General features: G+C 49.8%; 1 protein-coding gene across 3 annotated transcripts in view; it reads right to left on the reverse strand.

The window, feature by feature from the left end:
* Window positions 1-24,130, reverse strand: part of Ctnnbip1 (catenin beta interacting protein 1) — a 47,553-nt gene that overhangs the window by 8,098 nt on the left and 15,325 nt on the right. For 2 of the 3 annotated variants that reach the window (XM_085690261.2, XM_085690262.2), the window contains exons 2-4: window positions 17,143-17,227; window positions 11,551-11,671; window positions 10,888-10,978 (exon numbers count right to left, since the gene is read on the reverse strand). In XM_085690261.2, the coding sequence (XP_085546387.1) occupies window positions 10,888-10,978; window positions 11,551-11,646 (187 nt within the window). In that variant the 5' untranslated portion in view covers window positions 11,647-11,671; window positions 17,143-17,227. The remainder of the gene's footprint in view (window positions 1-10,887; window positions 10,979-11,550; window positions 11,672-17,142; window positions 17,228-24,130) is intronic. The other variant, XM_085690263.2, reaches the window with a different exon arrangement.

The raw sequence follows: 24,130 nt of genomic DNA on the forward strand, positions 1-24,130 counted from the left end.
GGCTGGTGCTCCTCCTGCACGGGGCTTCCTCCCACATAAACCAACACCCACTGGGCAGCATGTGCTGTTTTTAGCATCCCAAGGCTATGAGCCAGGTGTTCTATACACCTCCGCTTTGATAGCCCAAAGCTCCCAGGGGAGGCTTTTTACCCAAGGTAGTGCCACACTTGGGTTGCTATGGGAACAGTGGGTTCTGATTCACCAATGGCTTAGCAGCAGGAGCAGCACTAGGCTCTGTGGTGCCTACTGGGTTCCAAAGCCAGAGATGTCATGGGTGGCTTCCTAGAACAGGCCAATAAGAGTACAGGAGACAACTACAAGGCCCTTCCCAGGCTTCTGCTGTTTCCTGGGACCTGGGCCCGACCTTAACTCTGACTACCTGTGGATGTCAGGGAGGTCCCTGTGCAGTCAAGCTCAGTTCATTCATCTGTGAAGTAAGGTAAATGGCACCTGCATCCTCACTAACACACCGGAAATAACGTCCAGGGACATCGGTGGTGACAAATTCCAGCTGCATCCCCTGGGGCCCTGCACCCACAACTACCCTCTCACCCACTGAGCCTGCAAAACACACACACACACACACACACACACACACACACGACCTTTAGAGTTTCCCAGACAAGGTATTTCTTCTCCCCATATAAATTTTTCCAGTATCTCCCCCAAATGTAGGTTCTTCCAGACCAGAGAATGTGATTATGTCCCAGAGGTGCCCTAGTTGGCTTCAAGGGTCAACCCAGAAGGGAGTCTCAAACAAGGATTTCGCAGATCAGAGTAGCCTGTAGGCAGGCCTCTGGGAGACTTTTATTGTTAACTCATCTAGGAGAGCCCAGCCCACTGTGTGAGGCATCATTCCCTAGGCAGGTGGCCCTGAACTGTAGAAGGAAGTCAGCTGAACACAAGCAGGCTTGGGAGCGAGTCAACAAGCGTGGCGTCTGCTGTGCCTCAGTGGCTGTGAGGGAGGTCCTTGGTTAGAAGAAACGCTGTGTGCCTTGAGTTCCTGCTTGACATCCCTCAACAGCGGCCTGGTCTGTAAGATGAAATAAATCCTTTCCTCTCCTAGGATGCTTTCTGTCAGAGTGTCCACAGCAACAGAATGAAAGGACACATGGGCCTGTGTCCCCAGGGCTCAGGGATGACCAGGTTCTCACTAAAGACCTTGCATATTCTCAGATTAGACCCTGCGCAGCAAAGCGTCAGAATCACCTTGGAGCCGGTTCCTTGCTGCTGCTTGCAAGTTTTGATATTTTGCCCCAGGCTATTCTGGAATTCTTGAGTTCAGGTGATCCTACTGCCTCAGCTTCCATAGTAGCCAGGCAATAGCCCAACTTCATCATATCTAGCTGTGTTTAAAATGCAGCATCCAGTCGGGCGGTGGTGGCACACGCCTTTAATCCCAGCACTTGGGAGGCAGAGGCAGGTGGATCTCTGTAAGTTCGAGGCCAGCCTGGTCTACAGAGCTAGTTCCAGGATAGGCTCTAAAGCTAGGCACATATAGCTGTCATACGATTCCCTGAATCTGGGGAAGGGCATAGTTTCCTTCTCTGGAGCACAGGCTCGCATCAACTCTGGAGTGCTAGGATTGCAGATATGCAACACCATGCCACACTTTGCTTAAAATGCAGATTACCAGGCTCTTCTGGCAAAGTACTGTGATTGACTGGGGCTGAGCCTGCGTTCTAGCTTCCTGGGTGGGCTTCTGTACACTCAAAGCTCTTAGGCATTTGTACACGTACCCTATTGTTCCTTATGGAGGACAGCTGTCATCTGACACTGTGCTGAGCTTATAGTAAAGAAAGGCTAATGTGACTGGAACTGTCCAAATGCTGGACAGGGTGGCCCCCATGCCCCACCCAGGTCAGGACCCACCTCTTAGCAGGGTGTTGGGAAGTCATGCCAGGGGTTTTAAGGCCTTTCAAGCATTTGTTCTTGGCTTTGCTAAAGGGGCCGCCTGTCCGCATCTCAGCACATTCTCCACTCCCCTCTGGGGCTCCTTTTCTCTCTCAATACCGGTGTTACAAACCAGATCCCAGTGGATTTCTGTACAATGCATGTGACTTCTGCCTCAACCCTGTTACTGGGTTACAGGTAATTCTCACACAAGTGTTAATTAAAGTCAAGAGGCTGAGCTTCCTGTCCCAGATGAACCTTCCCTGGGCTGACTCTAATTTCAGCACTGACAGTTTTCACCTGGGGCTTCTAGAAGGCGCCTGGAAGGAGCTGGCCTGGGAAGGGAGATCCAGAAAGCACAGTAGAGGGTCAGCACAGCAGGGTTGGTACAGAGAAGCTGCTGCCCACAGGGAGGAGCCACTCAGAGCTGCTCAGCCTCCATGGGGCTTGGTCTGTGCAGGACTCCAACAAGCTCTAGGTCTGAATGTGCTGGGGACAAAGCACAGACCCTTCTCTCCACAGACTCCTGCTACCGGGGAACAACAGACTCAGAAAGCAAAGACTGGCATGGGGCTGTGGGAGCCAGAGCCGGGTACCAGCTGGGCATGGGAGGGCTGTGAGAGGGCACATGAAGGAAGAGAGAAGACAGAGGCTGAATGGTGAGGGGTGGGGGGATCCCAGAGAAAATTCCAGAGAAAAATGGAGATGCTCAAGCTGGCCTCGGGGCACTTGAAGGGTCCAGTGCAGAGACTGCAGAACTGGGCCACTCCCAAAGTGCCTAATTCCTGCTGTTTTCCCCATAACATTGCTATCATAAGCTCTCAGTTTAACCATGAGACCAAGAAACTATTTTAGGCTCTCTGGTAGCACCCTGAACCAGGTGCCTCTGTTTCTGCAGGGGAAAGCCAGCAGGCCTGAAAAAGCCCACAGCCCTTTCCTGGAAATCCCTAGGAGAAAGTAGACTCAGACAGAAGCTATGACAGGCCCAGGGAGCCAATGTGACAAACAGTAGCTCTCAAAGGCAGACCAGGAGTGTCCCCCGGAATTCCCTTGGCAGAGAAAGAACAAGGAGGTTCCTTGTCAAAATGAGTCATGTCAGCCCTGGGACACCCAAGGCACAGCACAAGAGTCACAATTCTGCCAGGTATGGTGGCACTCAGTGGTAATCCCAGTGTGAGGCTAAGGCACACCGTGAGTTCAAGGCCAACATATTAAAAAACCAAACCAAGTCATATAAAAAACATCCCTAGGGGGCTGGAGAGATGACTCAGTGGTTAGGCTGCTCTTCTATAGGGTCTGGGTTCAAGTCCCAGCACCAGCTTAATTGTCTGTAACTCTTCTTGCCTCTGAAGAAATGGGGCACACATGTGGTATACAAACATACATGCAGGCAAAACACCCACACACAATAAATAATAACAAAAAAAAATCACAACTCTGGTTGGGGGCTGGAGAGACGGCTTAGCAGTTAAGAGCACCCAGGTGGCCAAGGTCAAGTTCAGTTCCCAGCACCCATGTTGGATGACTCCAGCTCCAGGAATTCTAACATCCCCTCAGGATTCTGCAGGCACTTCACTCATGTCCACATACCTTCCACACATCACAGAGATACATGTAACAAAAATACCATAAATCTTCAACAAAACTTAAGAGCCAGCAAGATGGCTCAGTGGGTAAAGCCACACACAGTCAAGCCTGACAACTGGTGTCCCATTGCCGGGACATACATCGTGAAGAGAACCAACTCCCACAAACTGTTCTCTGACCCCTACACACACTCTAGACACGCTCATGTGCATGTGTGTGCATGCACGTGCACACACACATCACACACAAAAACTAAAATGTAAAAAAAAAACAATTAAAAACCAAACACCAAACAACTATGCTATGTAGGCAATTTGGCTACAGCGTGGCCTTTGCAAACCAGAGACCTGGATCACGTGGTACTCACTAGGTGCCCTGTACTCTGTGTAGCAGTAGGGCATAAAGAGCCCAGAGTGGGCACAGTCAGAGCTACCTGCAGGTAAATGACGACAAAAGCCATCCCTAAATCAGCCTTCACGTAAATAACGAAGATGCACAAATGCTGCTGCTCAGCATCTGTCCTACCTGATGACACTGGCTGAATCACACTGGCTGGACCCGCACTGGCTGAACCTGCACTGGCTGGACCCTCACTGGCTGGACCCGCACTGGCTGAACCTGCACTGGCTGGACCCGCACTGGCTGGACCCGCACTGGCTGAACCTGCACTGGCTGGACCCGCACTGGCTGAACCACACTGACTGAATCTGCACTGGCTGGACCTGCACTGGCTGAACCACACTGACTGAATCTGCACTGGCTGGACCTGCACTGGCTGAACCACACTGACTGAATCTGCACTGACTGGACACACTGGCTGGACCCGCACTGGCTGGGCCCACACTGGCTGAACCACACTGGCTGAACCCGCCCTGGCTGAATCCACCCTGGCTGGACCCGCACTGGCTGAACCCACACTGGCTGAACCATACTGTCTGGACCCGCCCTGGCTGAATCCACCCTGGCTGGACCCGCACTGGCTGAACCCACACTGGCTGAACCATACTGGCTGGACCCGCACTGGCTGAACCCACACTGGCTGAACCATACTGGCTGGACCCGCACTGGCTGACTCTATGGTCTTGAGCTACTTCTCTCAGCCAGAGAGAACCCGTGTGACAGGGTTCTAACGACACTCACTGGGAGAACCCTTGTGTATTTCTTTGCAAGGAACTTGGCACAGAAAAGCAGCCTAATGAATGCTTGCCATCATGATGATTAATAATGATGATTAATAGCAGAAATGAGATCCAACAGGAAGAGACTGGTCAATAACTTATGATAGACAGATGCTGCATATTATGCAACGACCAAAACGTTTTCTTGGAAATTGTTGAAGAGCTCAATGAAATTGCCTGAAGTTAAAAAAGAAATCTTACAAATATACATATATGTATGTAAGAATGCTTAGATGAGTATCAGAACAGTATGCTGGGAAGCCAACGCTGACAGAAGTGACGGCCTGGCTTGTAAAAGGCTATGAACACGAAGAAAAGGAAACAGTCTATGCAGTCCTTTAAGCTCATCTGCGTCTCCTCTCTCGTTTCCACAGTGATCATGCATCACTTCAGAGCCAGGAGAGACAATCGATGCACACTGTGTGGGCTAGCACCAATGAGACAGGGTAGCTTGGCATTCTGTGGCCTGCTTCAAGAAGCGGCAGCTCCAACCCCACATCCCCCACCCTCTACCATGTCTGCAGCTGGACCTTTGCAGAGGGACCAACTGCCTAGTGAAGCATTGATTTCCTTTGGTTCAAAGCAGAGTCATGCCTGGCTGTCATGTCTGCTAGGCCATCCTTGGGGACCAGGAGACAGTACTCACAAAATTCACTGCCTCTCTGACTCCTAGAACCTGCTCGATCACAGTGCTCAACCTTAGTTACCAAGAGCCTGGTGAGGTCGACACAGCCACACAGATGCACACTTAGAAGGAAGCCTCAGTCCTGAGCTCAAGGAACTCAGCATCTGGTCATCAGAGGGTCTGGGCCAAGCCGCAGGTGGCAGGGGTTGAGGGCTGAGTTCCTGGGTGTGCCAGTGCAGAGGCAGAGAGGTGAGCACAGCGGTCTAGGATGCCAGTCAATCACTGTGACTGTAAGGTGTGGGTGAGGGTACCGTGCAAGTGTAAGACTATAGCTCCTTCAGTACTGTTCCTTCTAAGCCTTCAAAAGTCACTCTGGCCATAGGAATGGAGAGTGGACCAGGGGACTAAGATCAATCAAGATGCCAGTTAGGAGTCAGGCAGTGGTGGTGCATGCCTTTAATCCCAGTACTCGGGAGACAGAGGCAGGCGGATCTCTATGAATTTGAGGCCAGCCTGATCTACAAAGTGGGTTCCAGGATAGTCAGGGCTAGTACAAAAGAAACCCTGTCTTGAAAACCCAAAAAGATGCCACTGAGGACCTCTCTAAAAGCTCAGTTGGAAAGGGACTGGAGAGATGGCTCAGTGGCTATCATTTGTCATTTTCTTTTAAAGATTTATTTATTTATTATGTATGTAGCATTCTGCCTCTATGTATGCCTGCCGGCCAGAAGAGGATATCAGATTTCATGAGATGGCTCTGAGCCACCGTGTGGTTGCTGGGAATTGAACTCAGGACCTCTGAAAGAGCAACCAGTGCTCTTAACCTCTGAGCCATCTCTCCAGCCCTCATTTGTCATTCTTGTAGAAGATGCCTGGATTTGATTCTCAACACCCTCATGGCAACTTACAACTATCCATAACTCCAGTTCCATATGATCTTAGGATCTGGTGCCTACATCTAGCATCTGCAGGCACCAAGCACACATATACAGACAAAGAAAACATACACACAAAAGTAAATTAAGCTGGGGCTGCAAAGTTGGCTCATAGGTTAAGAGCATTAACTGTTCTTCCTGAATTCAATTCCCAGCAACCATATGGTAGCTCACAACCATCTATAATGAGATCTGGTACCCTCTTCTGGTCTCCAGGCATACATGCAGGCAGAACACTGTAAATGTAATAGATAAATAAATCTTTAAATAAAATAAAATAAGCTGTTGCTTAATTTAAAAAAAATAATTGAGCATAGGGATAGGGAATGGCTCGATTGGTAGGGTATTTGCCTGGCATGCATAAATCTCTGGGTTTGGTCCTCAACACGGCATGCCAATAATCCTAGCACTAAAAATGATCAGAAGTTCAAGACAGGGTGGGCATAAGGTTGATCAGAGAAAGGCACCTGCTGTTAAGCTTAATAACCTGAGTTCAACCTCTAGATCCCACATAATAGGAGAAAACTGAAACCTGAAAATTGTTTTCTGATCTCCACTGTGCATCATGTCACACACTTAAATAAACGAAAAATATTTTTAAAAGTTTAAGATCATTCTCAGCAACAAAGCAAGTTCAACACCAGCCTATTCCATACAAGACCCTGTCTGGAAACACACAAAAAGCCTGAGACAATTGGGGCTGGAGAGATGGCTCAGAGATTAAGAGCACGGGCTGCTCCTACAGAAGACCTGCATTCAGTTCCCAGCATACATGGCAGCTCACAATCATCTATAACTCCAGTTCGGGGTATCCAGTGCCCTCTTCTGGTTTCCATGGGTACTGCAGGCATATGGTGTATACCCACACATAAAAATAAAAATAAAACAAAACAACAGCAACAGCAACAAAAACCTAAGACAAGAAGTCAAACAGGAAGGAAAGGCTGAGACAGATCTGGGAAACATTAAGGCAGGAGAATCAAAGCCGTTAGGAACAACCACAGTGCTAGAAATAAGCCAAGCCATCCTGCTCCCGTACCTGGTGACAACACAGGTGAGAAGTGGGCTGGAAAGGAGGGCCCAGTTGGACCTGCTGAGCATGCAGGGCAGGGGCTGTGTAAGGACAGTCAGATGACGCTCTGGGGATTTGGAGAGGGGACTGGGCTAAGGGTATATTTGGAAGGTATTGACCTGAGGTCTGTGGAAGTCATGGGAAATAGGGTAGAGAGGGAAAGGGTAAAGGAAAAAGACTGAATCTAAGGACACTAATGCACTGGAGAGGACAGGAAGTGGGGAGCATTGAGGATGAAGGAGAGGAAGCAGGCAGTTATAGTAATCTTTGCTTAATAGGGATTAGTCAGGCTGAGAACTGGGGGAGGTGGGGGACACTGTTTAGTACTGGGAGGCCACTGCTGAAACCATCTGATCAGCCCTGAGGTGCAGTCTTCTGCCCATTCTCTATAAACACAGCTAGACTAGTAGCTGTACCACTCGGGTACTAACCCCACCCAGCACCCCAGTAGGTAAGAGTGTATGAGCCTAGATGGCAGCTGGGTTCCCAGGGGTGAGGCTGAGTGCTGTCCTTTGGGTGGGTCTGCCTCAGGACCTCTGTGTGGAGGGACAGTCCAAACAAAGTTGCTGGAAGGTTCTCAAGCTCAGGGAACTCTAGGGTGGAGCCCTGCCATCTGCTGAGAAACAGAGCCACCTAGTGGACAAAAAGTGCCAGACTCCTCCTAGTCCCAGGTCCAGGCTTTGGCCACCTAGGCAGAGATAGCAGGATACCTTGGTGCATGAGTTGAGGTTGGCTCTGACAACGGAGAAGGAGAAGGAGGTAGGTTAGAACTTTACTGTAAACCTGCTCAGCCTCACAGGACTGACAAACACAAGCTCCTGACCTAGACTATAGACTAGATTGAGTTCTATTAATAGGTGTTTGTATGCAGTTTATTTATAACAGAGAAAACAAAAGAAGGCTTGAGACTTCCATGTTTGGGTTCCTCCTGATCCCCTGAGATTCCTAGAGCCTCCTGGAGTAGCATTTGTTCCCGGTGGGGTGACTTCCAGAGGTAAGGGGCAGTTTACAGCGGCATCAGCAGCACAAAGGATCCTCTACATCCTTTGTCTGATACGATTTTCCCTCAATCCGAAACCCATACCATGACAAAGAAAGGATCTACGTTGCCACACACCCAAGAGGCCTCAGATTCCAGAGTGTCTATGGATGGTCACACCCACCTGCCTGGTGCTTATGGCTGAGTCAGCAGCTTTGCACGGAGGGCAACAGTGAGGAGTGAGCTCACTGTGACCCAAGGCCAACCTCAAACTCACTGTGTGGTCAACAATAACTTTTAACTGATTCTTCTGCTTTTACCTCCCAAGTGCTGGATTCAAAGGGGGTGCCACTCATTTACTTGATGCTGGGCACTGAACCTAAGGCTTCATGGATGCTAGGCAAGCACTCTACCATTGAGCTAAGTCCTCAACCTTAACTGTGACCTCCTTAAACAACACAGCAGGCTGCACTGTATTCCCAACTGTTGGTTCAGCAAAGTGAGCTTTCATATATACATATATATATATACACATATACATATGGTTTATTAAAATAGTCTCATATATCCCAGGCTGACCTTGAACTCTGGCTAGTATTAAAGTATACAACATGTCAGGCTAAATAATGTAACTTTAAAAAATATTTGTCTTATTATTTTTAATTATGTGTATGTGTGGGTCTGTGCATGTGAGTGCAGGTGCCTATGGAGGCCAGAGACATTAGATTACACTGGAGTTACAGGCAGTTGTGAGTTATCTGATATGGGTGCTGAGAATTGAACTCAGGTCCTCTGCAAGAGAGGTACTTGTTATAACTGCTGAGCCATCTCTCTGGGCCAGTGTATAACTTCTTAAGAGCAAGTAGCTAGAACTCAATAGTTTAGTGCCTATTCAGCATGTGCAAGGCCCTAGGTTTGATCCCTGGTACCACAAAATATATCCTTCACTTCTTATTACACAAGGATTCATGCACAACATACAAAAAATATTTTACAAAACTTGCTAACTTGGAAAGTGAAAATCCGTTATGAAAACCTATATCCAGTCAGTATGTTCTATCAAGTGGGTGCAGGTCAGGGGTATGGTACAGTTTAGCATGCGTGAGGCCCCAGGGCTGATCCTCAATACCACATAAACCATTTTTTCCTACTAACAGCTCAGGATGTATCCCAACATCTTTTCTATATGCATACGTGATTAAATGTATGTGGCAGGGTACATGTGCTGCCTATTCTGACACGGTCCCACGGCTTCTTTACTTTTTCAAGCCTCCACCTCTTGTCACCCCACCCTGTCTCACTGTCCTAGTTTTCTGAGCGTCTTGTTGGAGCATCTGCTTACTGTCTCTTCCCCACTAGGGACATCTGTACAGAGACTCAGAGACTCAGTGACTCAGGATGATATGGGAGGAAAGGAAGACCCTGGGAACTCAGACGTCTGAGGTTTTCTGGGGGACCTGGCTTTGGAGCTAGGAGAGGAAAGCACAGACCAGCGGTGGCAAAAAAAGGACTCATCCAAGAGACAGTGGAAAGGTAGGACAGACTACGTACACACTTGGTCTTGGTGCTGGTGAGCACGCAGCACACTTGAGCAGGCAGGTACGCCTGGGCAGGCTGAGTAGGAGACACACATAGTCTCATACCGCTCGAGTTAGCAGAGGTCTCCTGGAGATTTCTGGCGAGCTGACTGGGCTACATCCAGCACCAGCGCTAGGGAGGCAGACCCTGTATCAGGGCTGAGCCCACAACATGTAGGATAGCCAGGCAGCCCAATGTGCTCCTCAACACAGCAAGCACACTCTGCTCTGGTGGCTGCCCCTGCCTGAACTTGCCAGGGGTCACTCAGGTATCCTGTAGCCAAAATCCCAACAAAGTGTGAGAACGACAGAGAAGGAGTGCGAGGAGATGCTGCTCAGAACGCTGTGCGACAGTGCCAGGCTGAGTTCTCAGACAGAGAGAGCCTCCATAAGCAGCCAAGGGACAGGGAGCTGCCCAGCAGCCTCGTCAGCGAGGAGCAGGTTTGACTCCTAGGCACTTCTGTGTGGTCAAGGGCAATGAGTTCTGCTTCCAAACCACTGCCTGCCAAATGGAAGTCACACACGCAACAGCTGGCAACTGTCAAATGACGTGTACCGGTCCCTGGGCACAGCCCCTGCTGCTCAATAAACACTTGTGGGACTTTGGACCATGAGGATCCTCAAAACTCCCTTGGTTATATGAAGACATCAGGCCCCTTGAGCTGTCCCTTCCTGCTAGCGCCAGGCTGGCCAGTCACTGCACAGTTGTGCCCCACAGGGACAATGCTGTCAAGAACACACAGAGCGGCTCACTGCCCCTGAACGAGGAGAGGACAGGGCTCAGACTGAAGAGATGCAATAATCAGACCCTCTGAGGTTACACAGGCCCCCAGACATGACTACCTCCTTCCTCCAGGCTTGGGAAGGGATCTACCATGATTCCCACCTGAGGGGATGGGACAGAGGGGAGGCTGTCTGTGGATGAGGGGGAACAACGGCCTCGTTTCTCTTGCCTAGACTCCCAGTCACCCATTCAGCTCTGTGAAGAACCACTGCTGAGTGCACTGGGAGGGCTTGGCTGGCGCCTGGCCCTTGACTCACCCTGGTCGATGGAGTGCTGTGGCAGCCGGCTGAGTTGGCTGCTCACTACCCCCGCGTAGGTGCGCAGGAATTCTTCCTCGCTGGCGGTCAGCTGCAGGGTGAGAGTGCTGAGGTGAGGGGAGCACGGACCTGGTCCCCAAAAGGCACCCTACCTCATCCCACTAGTACCTCCCTTCGTGCTCCTTGCCCTCTATTCCTGGGGTGGCCGCTAGTCTCCCAGCAATCCCTCCCTGCTTCCACCCTGAACCAGGTCCCTGAAGTTCACATATCCTGTCACTTTGAATCTAGACCTCTGTCTCTTCTGGTATAGAGCAGGTATGAAAGCCAGGGCCTGGCCAGACACCAGCAGCCAATCAGCCATTCCAAATCCCTCCATTTCTTTTCCAAAGATGTCCCTGCGCTTGTTTGCCTACTGCCCTCCTCCGTGGCCACCCTGCCCAGAAGATTCTCTGAGGTCACTGAGGGTCAGAAAGGAAGTTTAAAATCCCCATAGTCCCTGGCTGAAAATCAACAATAAAGTAGAAAGATTCTCTCTTAGCAATACCCCCCCCAACACTGGACATGCAGGGCTCCGTGTAGGGGGAGCCTGAACTGGCCCCTGCTGCCTCGTCCCTCCTTCGGGGCGGCAGGTACCCAGATGCTTGACACCCTACAGGCACTCACATTTGACCCCATCTTCCTCAGCATGAGCAGTACGCGGACCTTCTGTTGAATGTACATCTCCTCCGGGCTCTTACCGGGTGCTCCCTCGCGGTTCATCCCCCTGGCCCAGCTCTGGGGACTCCTGCAAGGAGAGGGGCAGCGTTACGGAGAAAACGTCAGGATGAGATCACTCTAATACTGACACCTTTCTTCAGTAGTCACTCCCCAGTAGGGGCCCCATCCTGACAGCACAGAAGTCAGAAGAGGTGGGGGGTCCAGACTACCTCCTGACCGAGGCCCAGGCAGCACGGCTGAGGAGCACTCATTCTAGAGAACAGGCTGCAGGGGACGGCCACGGTTTCTGTTATGAGCCACAGGGGAAATGAGGCACGAAGTCCCAAGACTTGTAGGTTTTCAGCACAGACAACATGAGTGAGAGATAAAAGGAACTGGTCAGAGGTGGCAGCCGGGGCCTTTGGCACAGCCAACTGTGAGATCAGCACCCATGGCAGCGACGGCACCCTGTGCCAAAGCCCCTACCAAACTCAAGAGGCCAACTCCTGGGCAAGGCACCAAGGACTCCCTCTCTGAGGGTGGCTGGTCCAGGGCTATGGAGTAGAGGCACTGGTAGGGCTGCTACTGCCACCCCCACAAACCCACCCACCTGTTAGAGGGTAGCTCCTGAAGACAGCTGTGAAGGCCAGCGGCTGTGTCCAGGTGTCTCTGGCCTGAACTACAGCCAGCCCCAGAAAGAGAAGCCTGGAGCCTCCTCCTGCAGAAGGAGCTGGGGGAGAGGAGACAGGATCTAGGGGTTTGGGTTACACACTTGAACTCCTGGACAAGTCAGAAATAACGCAGCAGCTGGTGGGGTGGAGCCTCAGCAGCCCTGCTACCAAGGAGCTGCACTCGGGGAACAGGGAACCCGGCTGGCAGGATAAGGACACTGCTTACACCATCTACTCCCAGTGGCCCATGAATCCTAGACAGGGACATGCTGGACAAGTCAATACTCCATGCCAAGGGCGCACCCCGGAATGTGCCGGAGCCTGGGCAACAGCTCCTGAGTATCTACTTGTCAGCTGCTCAAAAGCCTAATGGGGCCCTCGCCCTGCAAGCCCACACAACAGGTTAAAAACCTGGCCAGCTGGGGCTGACGTTATGTCTGCATATCTGACACAGCACAGGCTCCTTCCAGAGTCTTCGTATCCACCCTTGGAGCCCTAGAACCCAGACTCCTTACTCCTGTGGTCTGCTCCCTTCCAACTCACCCTGGGCTCAGAAAAGGGTCAAATAACAAGTAGGGACTGGGAAGAGGCACAGTGGCTTTAAGCACAGTCTCCAGGGCACACACCATCCTGTGGATGGCCCTCACTTCTGGCAGAGCCCAGCAGGAAGCAAGGATCTGGGGTAGCTCTCCTTCATTAGCTCACGCACCAGCACTGGAGATGGACCGCACAGGGCTGATCCATGCCTGGACCTTGAGTATCGATGTTGTGGCTACATTTCCTTCCTGGTGCTTCCATCTGGGCTACTATGGCCTTGGCCTCAGAGCCCACTCACATCCTCCATTGTCCTTTCCCCTACAGAGTTGCTAGAAAAAGTCTATATAGGTCAAGAGAGATCCCACTCCCTACCCTGCCTAGCTCTACCTGAAAGTACTTTTCCTAGTCCTGGACGGTTGCCTGCGAGGCCAAGTGTGATCTTTCTCTCCCTGTAGCCCAGTTCTCCCTGCTCCTCTGCTGGTCAGCCTCTGCACTGAGTATCCATCCCCTGGACCCAGAACTGTCCTCATGTTGGCTTCAAGGTAACTCTCCAGGGGTCAGTTCTGTGCCTCCACCACTTGTCACACAGCCCTGTCTCACTGTCCTAGTTTTCTGAGCATCTTGTTGGACCATCTGCTTATGGTCTCTTCCCTTCCCTGCTGTCTGCTCTGCCTGCCTGTCCTCCTAGAACCTGGATCCCGGTAGGCTCTTAGAAAGTACTGCCCATCTGGCTGAATGGAACAAGGGAGCAGTCTTTACCCCCTTTCGACTGTATATATACCAATTTGGAACTAATGTCATTGTATTAAGAGACTTAAGTACTAACCCAGAGTCCTGCAACCAAATTTTACTTTCCCAAAGGACTCCCCCATCCCAAAGTATATAATATGGCCTGAGCCACTATGACCTCCAGCAAATATCAGTAGTCCATGGAGCCTTCACACTGGGAGTCAGAGCTCTCATGCCCAAGGGCTGGTTTTCAGATGGCCAGTCCCTTTGAAGGATGCATGGCATGCAAGGAACCAGCCACAAGGTGCCGCCATACACAAAGGTTTCTGGGCGTCCTGGCAACACGGGAATTCCTGACAGTCACTCCGGTGGGAAGCGCTCACACACCACACTCTAACCACGGTGGGCTCCACTCAGAGGGCTGCTCCTACAGGGTAGGGTCTGGCTAGTGCTGCCACGGCAGTGCTCACTGGAGGACCGCCATTGTGCAGTCATTTCACACAGCGTCTGCCTTGTAGACTCTGTCCCACAGCTTTACCCGTCCACACCCAGAGATGGGCAGATCCCATCCTCCTTGCTGCTGCGGTCCTGCTGTGAGCTCCTAGGGTCTGCAGCAGCAGGGCTCAACGGGGTCTTTGGAGTCAGGCCATTCTTATTTTAACACACTTGCCTGGAACAAGTGGAGAATCCTGACATAGCATTTTGAAAAAATTTTGCAATCTAGTATTCTGCGTACACCTATTTATTGATTGATTTGCATGTTTGTATGCTCACCAGGGTGCACATGTGAAGGGCAGAGGGGGTGACTCTCAGGACTCAGTTCTCTCCTAGGGATTGAACTCTGGCGCAAGGATTGGGTGGCAAGGACTTCTACCCACTGGTGCTGCTAAAGCTCTGCTTTGCTGACCCTGTCTTGTTGCCTGCTGGGAAGGAACGCCCAGGGCTGGCTCTGGGATAGAAAGTGGAGCACAGGTCCCTGCCCTTCACATTCCAGGCCAAATGCTCCAGAAAGCGTCCTAACTGATGTAATTCTGTCCTAATTCTCTATACGGGTGTCGATGTGAGGAAGATTAATAATTGAAGAGAATAAGTCATAATCATCTCAGACAAATGGCCGCTGGTGTGCCGTAAGCGTATTACAGTGTACTTGGATTTGCTGCCTATCCAGGCGAATATGTTATTAAATTTTCATCACAATTCTGTCAAGTACTACATTAATGTCACTGGAGGATTCCTATTTTCCCCTGTAGGGATCAAGAACTGGTCTCCATTAAAATGTGCTTAAATTACATAAGCTCAAACTGCAATTAATTTAGATACTAATTATTTATCCAAGCTCAGACCTAAGAATCAAAAATAACGATGCATCGTAGGAGTGGTTTCAGCTATTCCTACACACATCCCATCCCTAAAAATAGGGCAGTGCTTCCCTTCCACTAAGAAGATTTCTCAGGAGTCAGAGAACTGAAAAGGAAAATGAAAAGAAACAACAGGCAGATGTCAATCATGCAAATGAGCAGGAGGGGAGAGGTGGTTTTGTATTATGTGGTGATAAACCACATGCCGTGTATGAAGTGGTCCCATGTCAGAAAATCCCCTGTGACGGAATAAACACAGACACTAAGGGTCACCACGCACAGGCAGACACCGCACGCCTGAGACTGCCCCCTGCTGCAGGAAGCATGGCTGGTTCCCAACCACTGTGCAAGGCCCACACGGGGAGAGAACTGTGAGGTCACAAGCTGAGATGGGCACTGAGGTGTGAGAGACATCAAGGACAGTGATGTCACATTCCCACCAGACCTCTGCAGACTTTCATGGACAACTGAAGGCACTTCAGAAGCGGGAGAGGCCAAGAATGTGACCTGCAGCTGGGAGGCTAGTGCTGCCCACGTGGGTCTCTATCAGAGCTGATAAGGAGCCTGACAGCCGGCTCCCCTTTGCCCTGCTTGAGTGGCCCTGAGCACATTTTTATTTATAAACCTGAAGCTAATGCTGTTTGCACACTCGCACTTAGAACAATGGGGGTCTTGCATCTGCTTAGAAAACTCAAACAAACTCAAGCTGTGCCAGACCACAGGACGGGCTGGGTCTCAAGCGTTGCTGCCCTGTGGACTGCAGTATTTGCCTTTCATTCTGTCCATGTTAAAATATCCTAGGAAAGTCAGGTGTGGTGCCTCACCCATAATCTCAGCATGGGAAGCAAGAGGATGTCACAGCCTGGTCTACACACTGAGTCCCAGGACGCACACACACGCCACGAGAGCTGGGCATGGACATTCAACTGGAATCCTACTCAGGAGGCTGAGGCATGGAGCTTGCCCTTGAACTTGGAGCTACTTTGGGCTATACAGTGACTTTCAAGTCAGCCTGGGCTATAAAATGAGAACACATGTCAAAAATTTTTTTGTTTTGTTTTGTTTTGTTTTTTGAGACAGAGTCTCTTTCTCTACATAGCTCTGACTATCCCGGAACTCACTATATAAACCAGGCTGGCCTTGATCTCCCAGAAATCTGCCTGCCTCTGCCTTCCAAGTGCTGAAATTAAAAGCCTATGCCTGCCACCATGCCTGGGTTAAGTTTTTTGTTTTTTGTTTTGTTTGTTTTGTTTTTCAAGACAGAGTTTCTCTGTACAAAGCCTGTCCTAGAACTAGCTCTGTAGACCAGGTTGGTTTTGAACTTAGAGAGATCCGCCTGTCTCTTTCTCCTGAGAGCTGGGATTAAAGGTGTATGTCATTACTGTCCAGCCTGGGTCAAAAATTTTAAAGCACAGGAACAATTTTTTTTTTTAAAAGGAGCTATGCATAGTGGCACACGCCTGCGATCCCGTTGCTGAGGATGCAGAAGGTGAGGGATCAGGACTTCCAAAGTCATCCTCAGCTACACAGTGAGTATGAAGTCAGCCTGGGCTACAGCAAACCCTGTTTCCAAAACACAAACAGGCAACATAGCCAGACAGACAGATAGGGAAGTTGGGATGTGGCTCAGTGGTAGTAGCATGCACAAGGCCTGAGTACCATCCACAATGCACCACAGTAAGGAAACAGCTCTGCAACTTTGAAATGCATCCATGTTTTCATAGGGTTTATATCAGATAAAAAACACAGCATGTAGTTTATAGAGTTTACAGAAAATATTAACCCAGGGCAATCAAGATAGCTCAGCAGGTAAAGACGCTTGCTACACAAGTTTATTCCTAGAACTCATGCATAGGTGAACAGAGAACCAACCTCACGTGGGCACTGTCATTGCACTCCCCTTTTGACCCCCCATATGGAACACAATAATAAAACATTTAAATACAGAGTCTGCTCAATCTTAGCCTGAAAAATCAGCAGCATGGTGACACCGGCTGTAAGAATCCACACATCAAGTAGGGCATCTCAGCAGTACAGCATGGTTACTATACACAAGGCCAGGGCTCAAAGCCCAGCAGTGCAAGGAAAAAAAAAAAAAACCAGGAAAGAAAAAGAACCCTCATATTGGAAGAAACAAGCATCATATGGGACCATGGAGGAAGGCAGAGAGGTGGGTGAATCTGGTATGTCAAGGCTTCCACCACCTCCTTCACAGCAGCACTGCCCCATGGCCACACAACAGAGCCTTCTCCCCAGGTCCTTACCTGCTTCTGGAAATGAACTTCAGGCAAACCGATGCTCAACTCTAAGGGGAGGGCTGCGACTGAGAAGAAATAAGAAGGTGCCGCCCTGTGGAAACATAGAACATGGTCATGGGAGGAGCCAGAAGGGCCCAGAGGCTGCTGTAGCAGAACCTGGTGCACACCCCCACGCGGAGGGAACAGAAGTGCTGGCACGAAGCCAGTGGCCATGGGCTCTGTCATAGTCCAGAAATACCTGTGTGTCAGGCAAGCCCGGGGAGCCTGCTCCAACACCTAAGACAGGGTGCTGAGTGTGCACCAGGCCTGTCATTTCCGGCTCAGACCGGTCTGCCCGCTAACACAACACACACCTCCTTCTCTGGGCCAGTCACCCTGTCTAGAGACATGGGACCAGAGTGACTCACTGTGACAGTGATGGGCAAGTCCTTGCATCTGCATGAGATGACCTCCCACCCACCAAACACCTCAGACAACAAGGCCAGGTCCTCATCTTCTGCCTCCTGTGTGTTCCAGCTGTGTCCACCTGTGTGTAGCTGATATCTGCAGCTGTGCACTGGTACAGATGCATGTCACATATACAGAAGGCTTATACTCCGACTGGCCTGGCTGCAAGTCTATGCCCCAGGAACATCTCTTCCAAGAACCAAAGAACATAGCTTCTCTGGCCTTTCCCCACCAATCTCATCACCTGGCTAATATGTGCTAACTAACCTGGTGGCGGTGTGGCCTACTGAAGGGATCCATGACAATCACTTCAGGGCACTGAGAGCTTGTGAGTCTCCGTATCACACCAAGCCTTGAGCAGCCTCCAAGTCTCAACCCTGCTCAGCCCTGCCAAGCCTGAGGGCAATGGCTTCTGAGGCAGATGCAGGAGGGACCAAGGGAGCCTGGGAATATCTCCTTATCCCCTTTTCTGTAGTCAACGCTGCCGAGAGGCTAAGGGTGGCAAGCTTCTACAAGGGGATCTTCGCAAACACAGTGTGAGTGCATGTGTGTGTGTGTGTGTGTGTGTGTGTGTGTGTGTGTGTATACACACCTCTGAACATGCATATGGAGGTGACAGGAAGATGCAGCGTGTTTCCCCCTCTTACTCTTGGCCTCACTCCTCTGAGACAGGGACTCAAACTTAACCTGAAGCTTACCATGTGGCTGGCTGGCTAGGTGGCAATTTTTTAAGATTTGCCTATCTCTGTTCACCCCTAACCTCAATGGGTTACAAGCACATGGTCATTTTTTTAGTATGGTGCTGGGAATTCAAACTCAGGTCCTCAAGTCTATAGTGCAACTATTTTTAGCCACTGAGCCATCTCCCCAGCCCCACACAGTGGAACTGCAAGACTGCTCAGAGTCTCTGAGTCTGCTGTGTGGGTCCCTCCATCTAGAGGACGGTTGGGATGAAGTGCCAGCATTCTACCCGACACCCCCACCCACCATCCGAGCAGCCCTATAGGAACAGGCCATTTATAGCAATTAATTGCTCTCTTCTTCCTCCAGATATCAAAGCTCTGAAATACCAAGGAACCCTGGGGAACTTTCCACCCAAGCCCTCACATTCCTTCAGAACGAGATGAAAGGAGAAGAACCTCCTCCTACTTCTGAGGGGCTTTCATTTCTTCAACTGCCGAGACCACTAATTATCCCTCCTGTCCATGGGGCGCAGGACCTTCCGAGGAGGGAAGGGCAACTGTGTGGCTTTAAGTGAAGGCATCAGAGGGCAGGGCTACCCAGGCCTCCCAGCCAGCTAGCCTGTCTGTCAGGCCAATGGTCCCAGACTACAAAGAGAGAAACGAAGGCTCATGGTGCCATGGCCCTGTGCAGCACCAGACGCCTAGCGAGCTCCAGGATCTGGCTCCTTTCCAGCCAGCTGTCGCTGACCAGCAGTGTAACCCAAGGCTGCTCACCACCCATGTAGTTCATTTCACAGTACGTCTTCACAGTACGTCAGAAGGGCTTGAGCTGTGTGCCTCACAGGGGAGCCATGGATGCCGGCTGCTTCCTGCACTGGGGCTGCAGGGTGGCTAGGCGTTACCACTCTGCTGCCACTGCTTTGGAATTCTGTCATTTTCTTTCTTCCTTCCTGTTTTTCCGTTTTATCTTTTCAATGCTGGGGATTGAACCCATGCTTTATACATGCTAGGCAAGCACTCTAAAAAGCTACATACTCCTTTTTCTCCTTTCTTTTTTCTCCAGACAATATTTCTCTGTGTAGCCTTGGCCTTCTCTGTATAGCTGTTCTGAAACTTGCTCTGTAGACCAGGCTGGCCTCGAACTCACAGATCTACCTGCCTCTGCCTCCCAAGAGCTGGGATTAAAGGCGTACACTACCATGCCCAGCTTTCTCTTTCTTACAGATAGGTTCTCATATAGTCCAGGCTGGCTTACTTGATCTTACTGCCTAAAGTACTAGGAATACAGACATATATCACCAACATACTTTCACATGTTTGGGAGCTCTTTATGATTTTCTTTATGATTTTCTGTGAGTTATCTAATGATTGACTGATTGATTGATTGTGCTGGGATCAAACCTAGGGCTCCATGCATACTAAGCCAACACTCTATCACTGAGTTATACACCTCCAGACCCATTTTGAAATTTGTAATAATGTATTTTATGTGCATTTGTGTTTTGCCTGCATGCATATCTATGTGAGGATGCCAGATCCCCTGGAACTGGAGTCACAGACAGTTGTGAGGTGTCATGTGGGTGCTGGGAATTGAACCTGGGTCCTCTAGAAGAGTAGTCAGTGCTCTTAACCACAGAGTCATCTCTCCAGTCTCTGTAATATTTATTTTAAATAAAGAGTCCATCGTTGGGCCTCATAAATTATATGGCTGGTCCAAAATGAAAGAGGTGTCCCAACACGCCAAGGGCCCTGTAGTCTTACACAGACCACGACCTGGACTCGAGAATTATCAAGCTGTTCTAGGCACACCGTGCTCTGTTCTGGGCTCAGGCTGTGGGGGATCCAGAAAGGGGGCACTAACACAGGGGTCTCTTTGCCAGAGATAGCCAAATGGCTGAGGAAATCATATTACACACAGCCAATAGCACAAATAAGATACTGTGATGAGCCACAAAGATAGGTTAAAACACAGACATTACAGATTGTGCCATACTCCAGGAGTATTGCTTCCCATACTCCAGGAGCTCAGAGGCAGGAAAAGGAAAGACCCAGAGCCTTGATTCAAAGCAGTGAGTAGCAGAGCAAGTGTGTGTGTGTGTGTGTGTGTGTGTGTGTGTGTGTGTGTAAGCACAAGAACTAGTTCTGGGAGAAGTCACTGGACCTGGGTCTTGACAAATGAATAGGAGTTAGCTGAAAGAGAATGAGGAAGGTGCAGACACAGGCACTAACACCAATTACTGGCATCTATCTTTTCGACAGCAGGCACTGAGAATACATAGGAATAGCGATGAGGGGAGAAAGACACCATGCAAGTCATACTCAGGACAATATGTAAACAGAGACTGTTCGTTTGTTTCCTGGCTGCCCAGACCTGAAATAATCACACAGAAACTATATTAATTAAAACACTACTCGACACTTCTTATTAACTAACTCTTAAATCTTAAATTAGCCCATTGCTATTATTTTGTATTTTACCACGAGGCTCATAATTTACCGGTAAAGTTCCGTCTGTCCCGCTTCAGGAGCAGGGCAAAGACTGTCCTGTTTGTCCTTGCACCTGTACGGGCCCACTCCTGCTAGGTGGCCACCCACTTCTCTGTACTGTTTGCTGGAGACTGGCCTGGGTCTTGTCTGGAACTACTCTTAATCTTACTTTTGCCTCTTGAAGGTGGGGCCAGCCAACAGTGTGTTTGGGGGTGATTCTCAAGCCACATCCACATAGTCCAAAAGAAATAAGGGAGTCAGGCTTGGTGTACAAGTCTGGAAGCCCAGGACTTGGGAAATGGAGGCAAGAGTCCAAAGTCATCCTCAGTTATTTAGGGATCTGAGACCAGACCAATCCAGGCTACTTGAGAACTTGTCTAAAAAAAACCAAACAAATATGTAAACGAACTGACTAAATCAAGCAAGGGAAGAAGAGAGCGGTCTACACATGTAAAAGGGTACAAAGATCACAGCACAGAGACAGAGAAGAGCAGAAGAAAACAGAGCACAGAAACCTGGGGAGGAGGCACAGACAGGAAAAGGAGGACCCCCTACAGACATCAATCCTTGTGCTAAGCCTGCACAGATCCCACCTGCGAACACACACACACACACACACAGAGAGAGAGAGAGAGAGAGAGAGAGAGAGAGAGCGCACACGAGAGAGTGTTGCTGGGGCTGTGGGCTAGGGTGACTCCAGTGTCAGGGAGGACTTTCTAAGTGAACACAAAGGTCATTGTTTCTGGGAATTGTCCCAGGCAAAGCCTGAAACAGGAAGGCAGAGGTCAGCCTCCCAAGCTCGGGTTTTCTCCCAAGCAGATGCAGCCTTGGGGCTGGGGACTAGAGGAAAAGGAAATGACCACTTCGGAGTCTGCAGAATGGATACCCAGCCCCTGACTGCTACAGTATCAGCTCCCTCTGCCTCCACCACAGGTCGGAGACAGACTGGCTGTACAAAGCTCCTCTCCCTCCACACAACCTCCAGTCAAAGGTGTATGAGAGGACAAGATCACTGGTTATCTAGCCAAGATCACCGGTCATCAGTTCAGAGTCTGCTGCCAGAGGACCCCAGCCCTTGTCCTACAGGTGAAAAGGAACTGAGTCACAGTAGCATCCTCTGGCCTCTACCCTCTAACTATGTGATACATGGGAGCAGGAAACAGAGCAATGCTGAGGCAAAGAGGCACCCCAAATATTACCTAACCAACACCAGTGAGCCCAAACAAGCAGGGAAGGGTCCAGCAAAGTGGGAACAAGAAAACTTTGTGTCAAGCCAGTGTAGGGCTTTGTGACTGACTGCCAGGCACCAGGGCCGCACCTGGTCCCTGACAACAGCGAGTGGCGTTGGGGAAATGTGTGCATTTACTCTATCAATACGTGCACAGGGTGAAGGCAGAGGTGCTGTAAGAGTCTTAGAGAAGGATGGTGCAGGGAAGACCCCAGGCTGGGGACCCACTGTGCTGACAGACCTCAGGACCCACATTCTGTGGGGGAAGCGTGAGGGTGCACAGTGGGGCTCTCACAGGGACAGCCTTCTTGGACTCCTGACCTGCGGCATGAGGATGACAGCAGCAAACAGGAAGGCAGTGTCACACCACTGCAGGCCTGTAGGCCTTGGGAGGCTGAGGCAGAGGACTGTAATTTCAAGGCCTGATCAGGCTACAGAGTGAGTCAAGGCCAGACTTAGTGAGACTGTTCTAAGATAAAAAGTTCTCTTTAAAGAGGCAGAGGAGCGGGGCCACCACAGCAGAACTCGCCTATAGCGTCATACATTAAATAAATATTTAAATATATTTTAAAATAAAAATTAAATAGAATTATATAATTTCAAAATATATAATAAAACATAAATATAAACTAAATACAGGTTAAATAAGTAAAATTATATATATTATATATACATATATATAAAACTTATATTTGTGGGAGAGAACTCTACAGGCTGTCCTCTGCTTCCACACACAATACACACAAATACACATAAAAATTTAAAAATCTACATTCTTAAAATCTCCAAGCTTCTTTCTCTCCATTTCCCTTCTGAATCTGACCACCAGGCCCCAGCTGGTTCATAGGAGTGGAAGGGGTGAAGATCTAGAGAGGGCTCCCTCCTACCACCTATGCCCCAATCACTGGGGATGTTTCACAGTCTCTGGGCATCACCCCGAGGACAGTTAACAGGCTGGGTTCTTGTTGCAGGCTGCCCTGTGTGCTGTAAGATGACCACCAGCATCCTCTACCTACCAGATGCTGGTACCTCCTCTGAAGGCGTGATGATCAAAACCATGTCCGCTGGGAAGCAAAACCATGGCCATTTGAGAACGTTATATTAAACAGGGTGCAGGCAAAGCACTTCCCCTGGCTCTGTAAATAAGCCACACCATCTCTATCACCACCAACCCTGTAAACCGCACCATGATGATTTGCACGGGACTGCCCAGCTTTTTGAGCCTGAATCAGAATTTGAACCCAGGTCATGTGGGCTCCTCTCTCACCCTCATGTAAATCAGTAAAAATGTGTTCCAGGTCAGGGAGAGGAAGGAGGACTGAATTATGGCTTCTGCTGGAATCCCACACAGGGCAGCACCTCAGGTCCTCTAGGGACGTAATAAACATGGGCGCCACAGAAAAATTCCACCTGCTCCATTCTTAGCAATTAACCTGCAACAACTTGGCTCCTGATGACGGCTCAGGCAAGTTACGCAGTTTGCAGGGCGCAGTGCCATTCTTGGGAAATGAGTTTGGGATTAGGAATTTGTCCCAAGGATGTCAACCCAAATTCAAACCTGCCTCCAGTTCCTTCCTGCTGTATGAAGCCAGGCTATGCTGCAGAACAATGATAATTACGATTGCTGCTGTGGCATTTTTCAAGTGCCAGGAATGGAATCAGTCATGTTCTATACATTGTCTTATTTAAATTTAGTCTTCACAAGCCTGCAAGGTAGAAATTATTTCCATTTTATGGGTGAGGCAACTAAGGATCGGGAGAAGCTAAGCAATCTGCCCAAGGCCACAAAGGACTCCAAAGCAGAGCCTGGATTTGAGTCCCTGCTTTGAGCTGCATCCTACAAGCAGAGGGCAGGGCAACAAAGGATATTATTGGGCAACTGGAGATCATGTAACACATGAGAATACTGTGTCAGGGCTATTCATGTTTAGTGTAATGATTATACTGTGGTTACATCGGGAAATACCCATGGTGTTGCCTGGGTGTTTATCTCTTTATTTTTATGTGTATGGATGTTTCCCCTGGATTTACGACTGTGTACCAAGAGCATACAGTACTCTCAGAGGCCAGGACCCCTGGAACTAGAGTCACAGACAGTTGTGAGCCACCACGTGGGTTCTGGGAACCAAACCTGGGTCCTCTGAAAGAG

Source organism: Myodes glareolus, chromosome 6, assembly GCF_982192425.1.
Source record: "Myodes glareolus chromosome 6, mMyoGla1.1, whole genome shotgun sequence".
Classification (NCBI taxonomy): Eukaryota; Metazoa; Chordata; class Mammalia; order Rodentia; family Cricetidae; genus Myodes; species Myodes glareolus.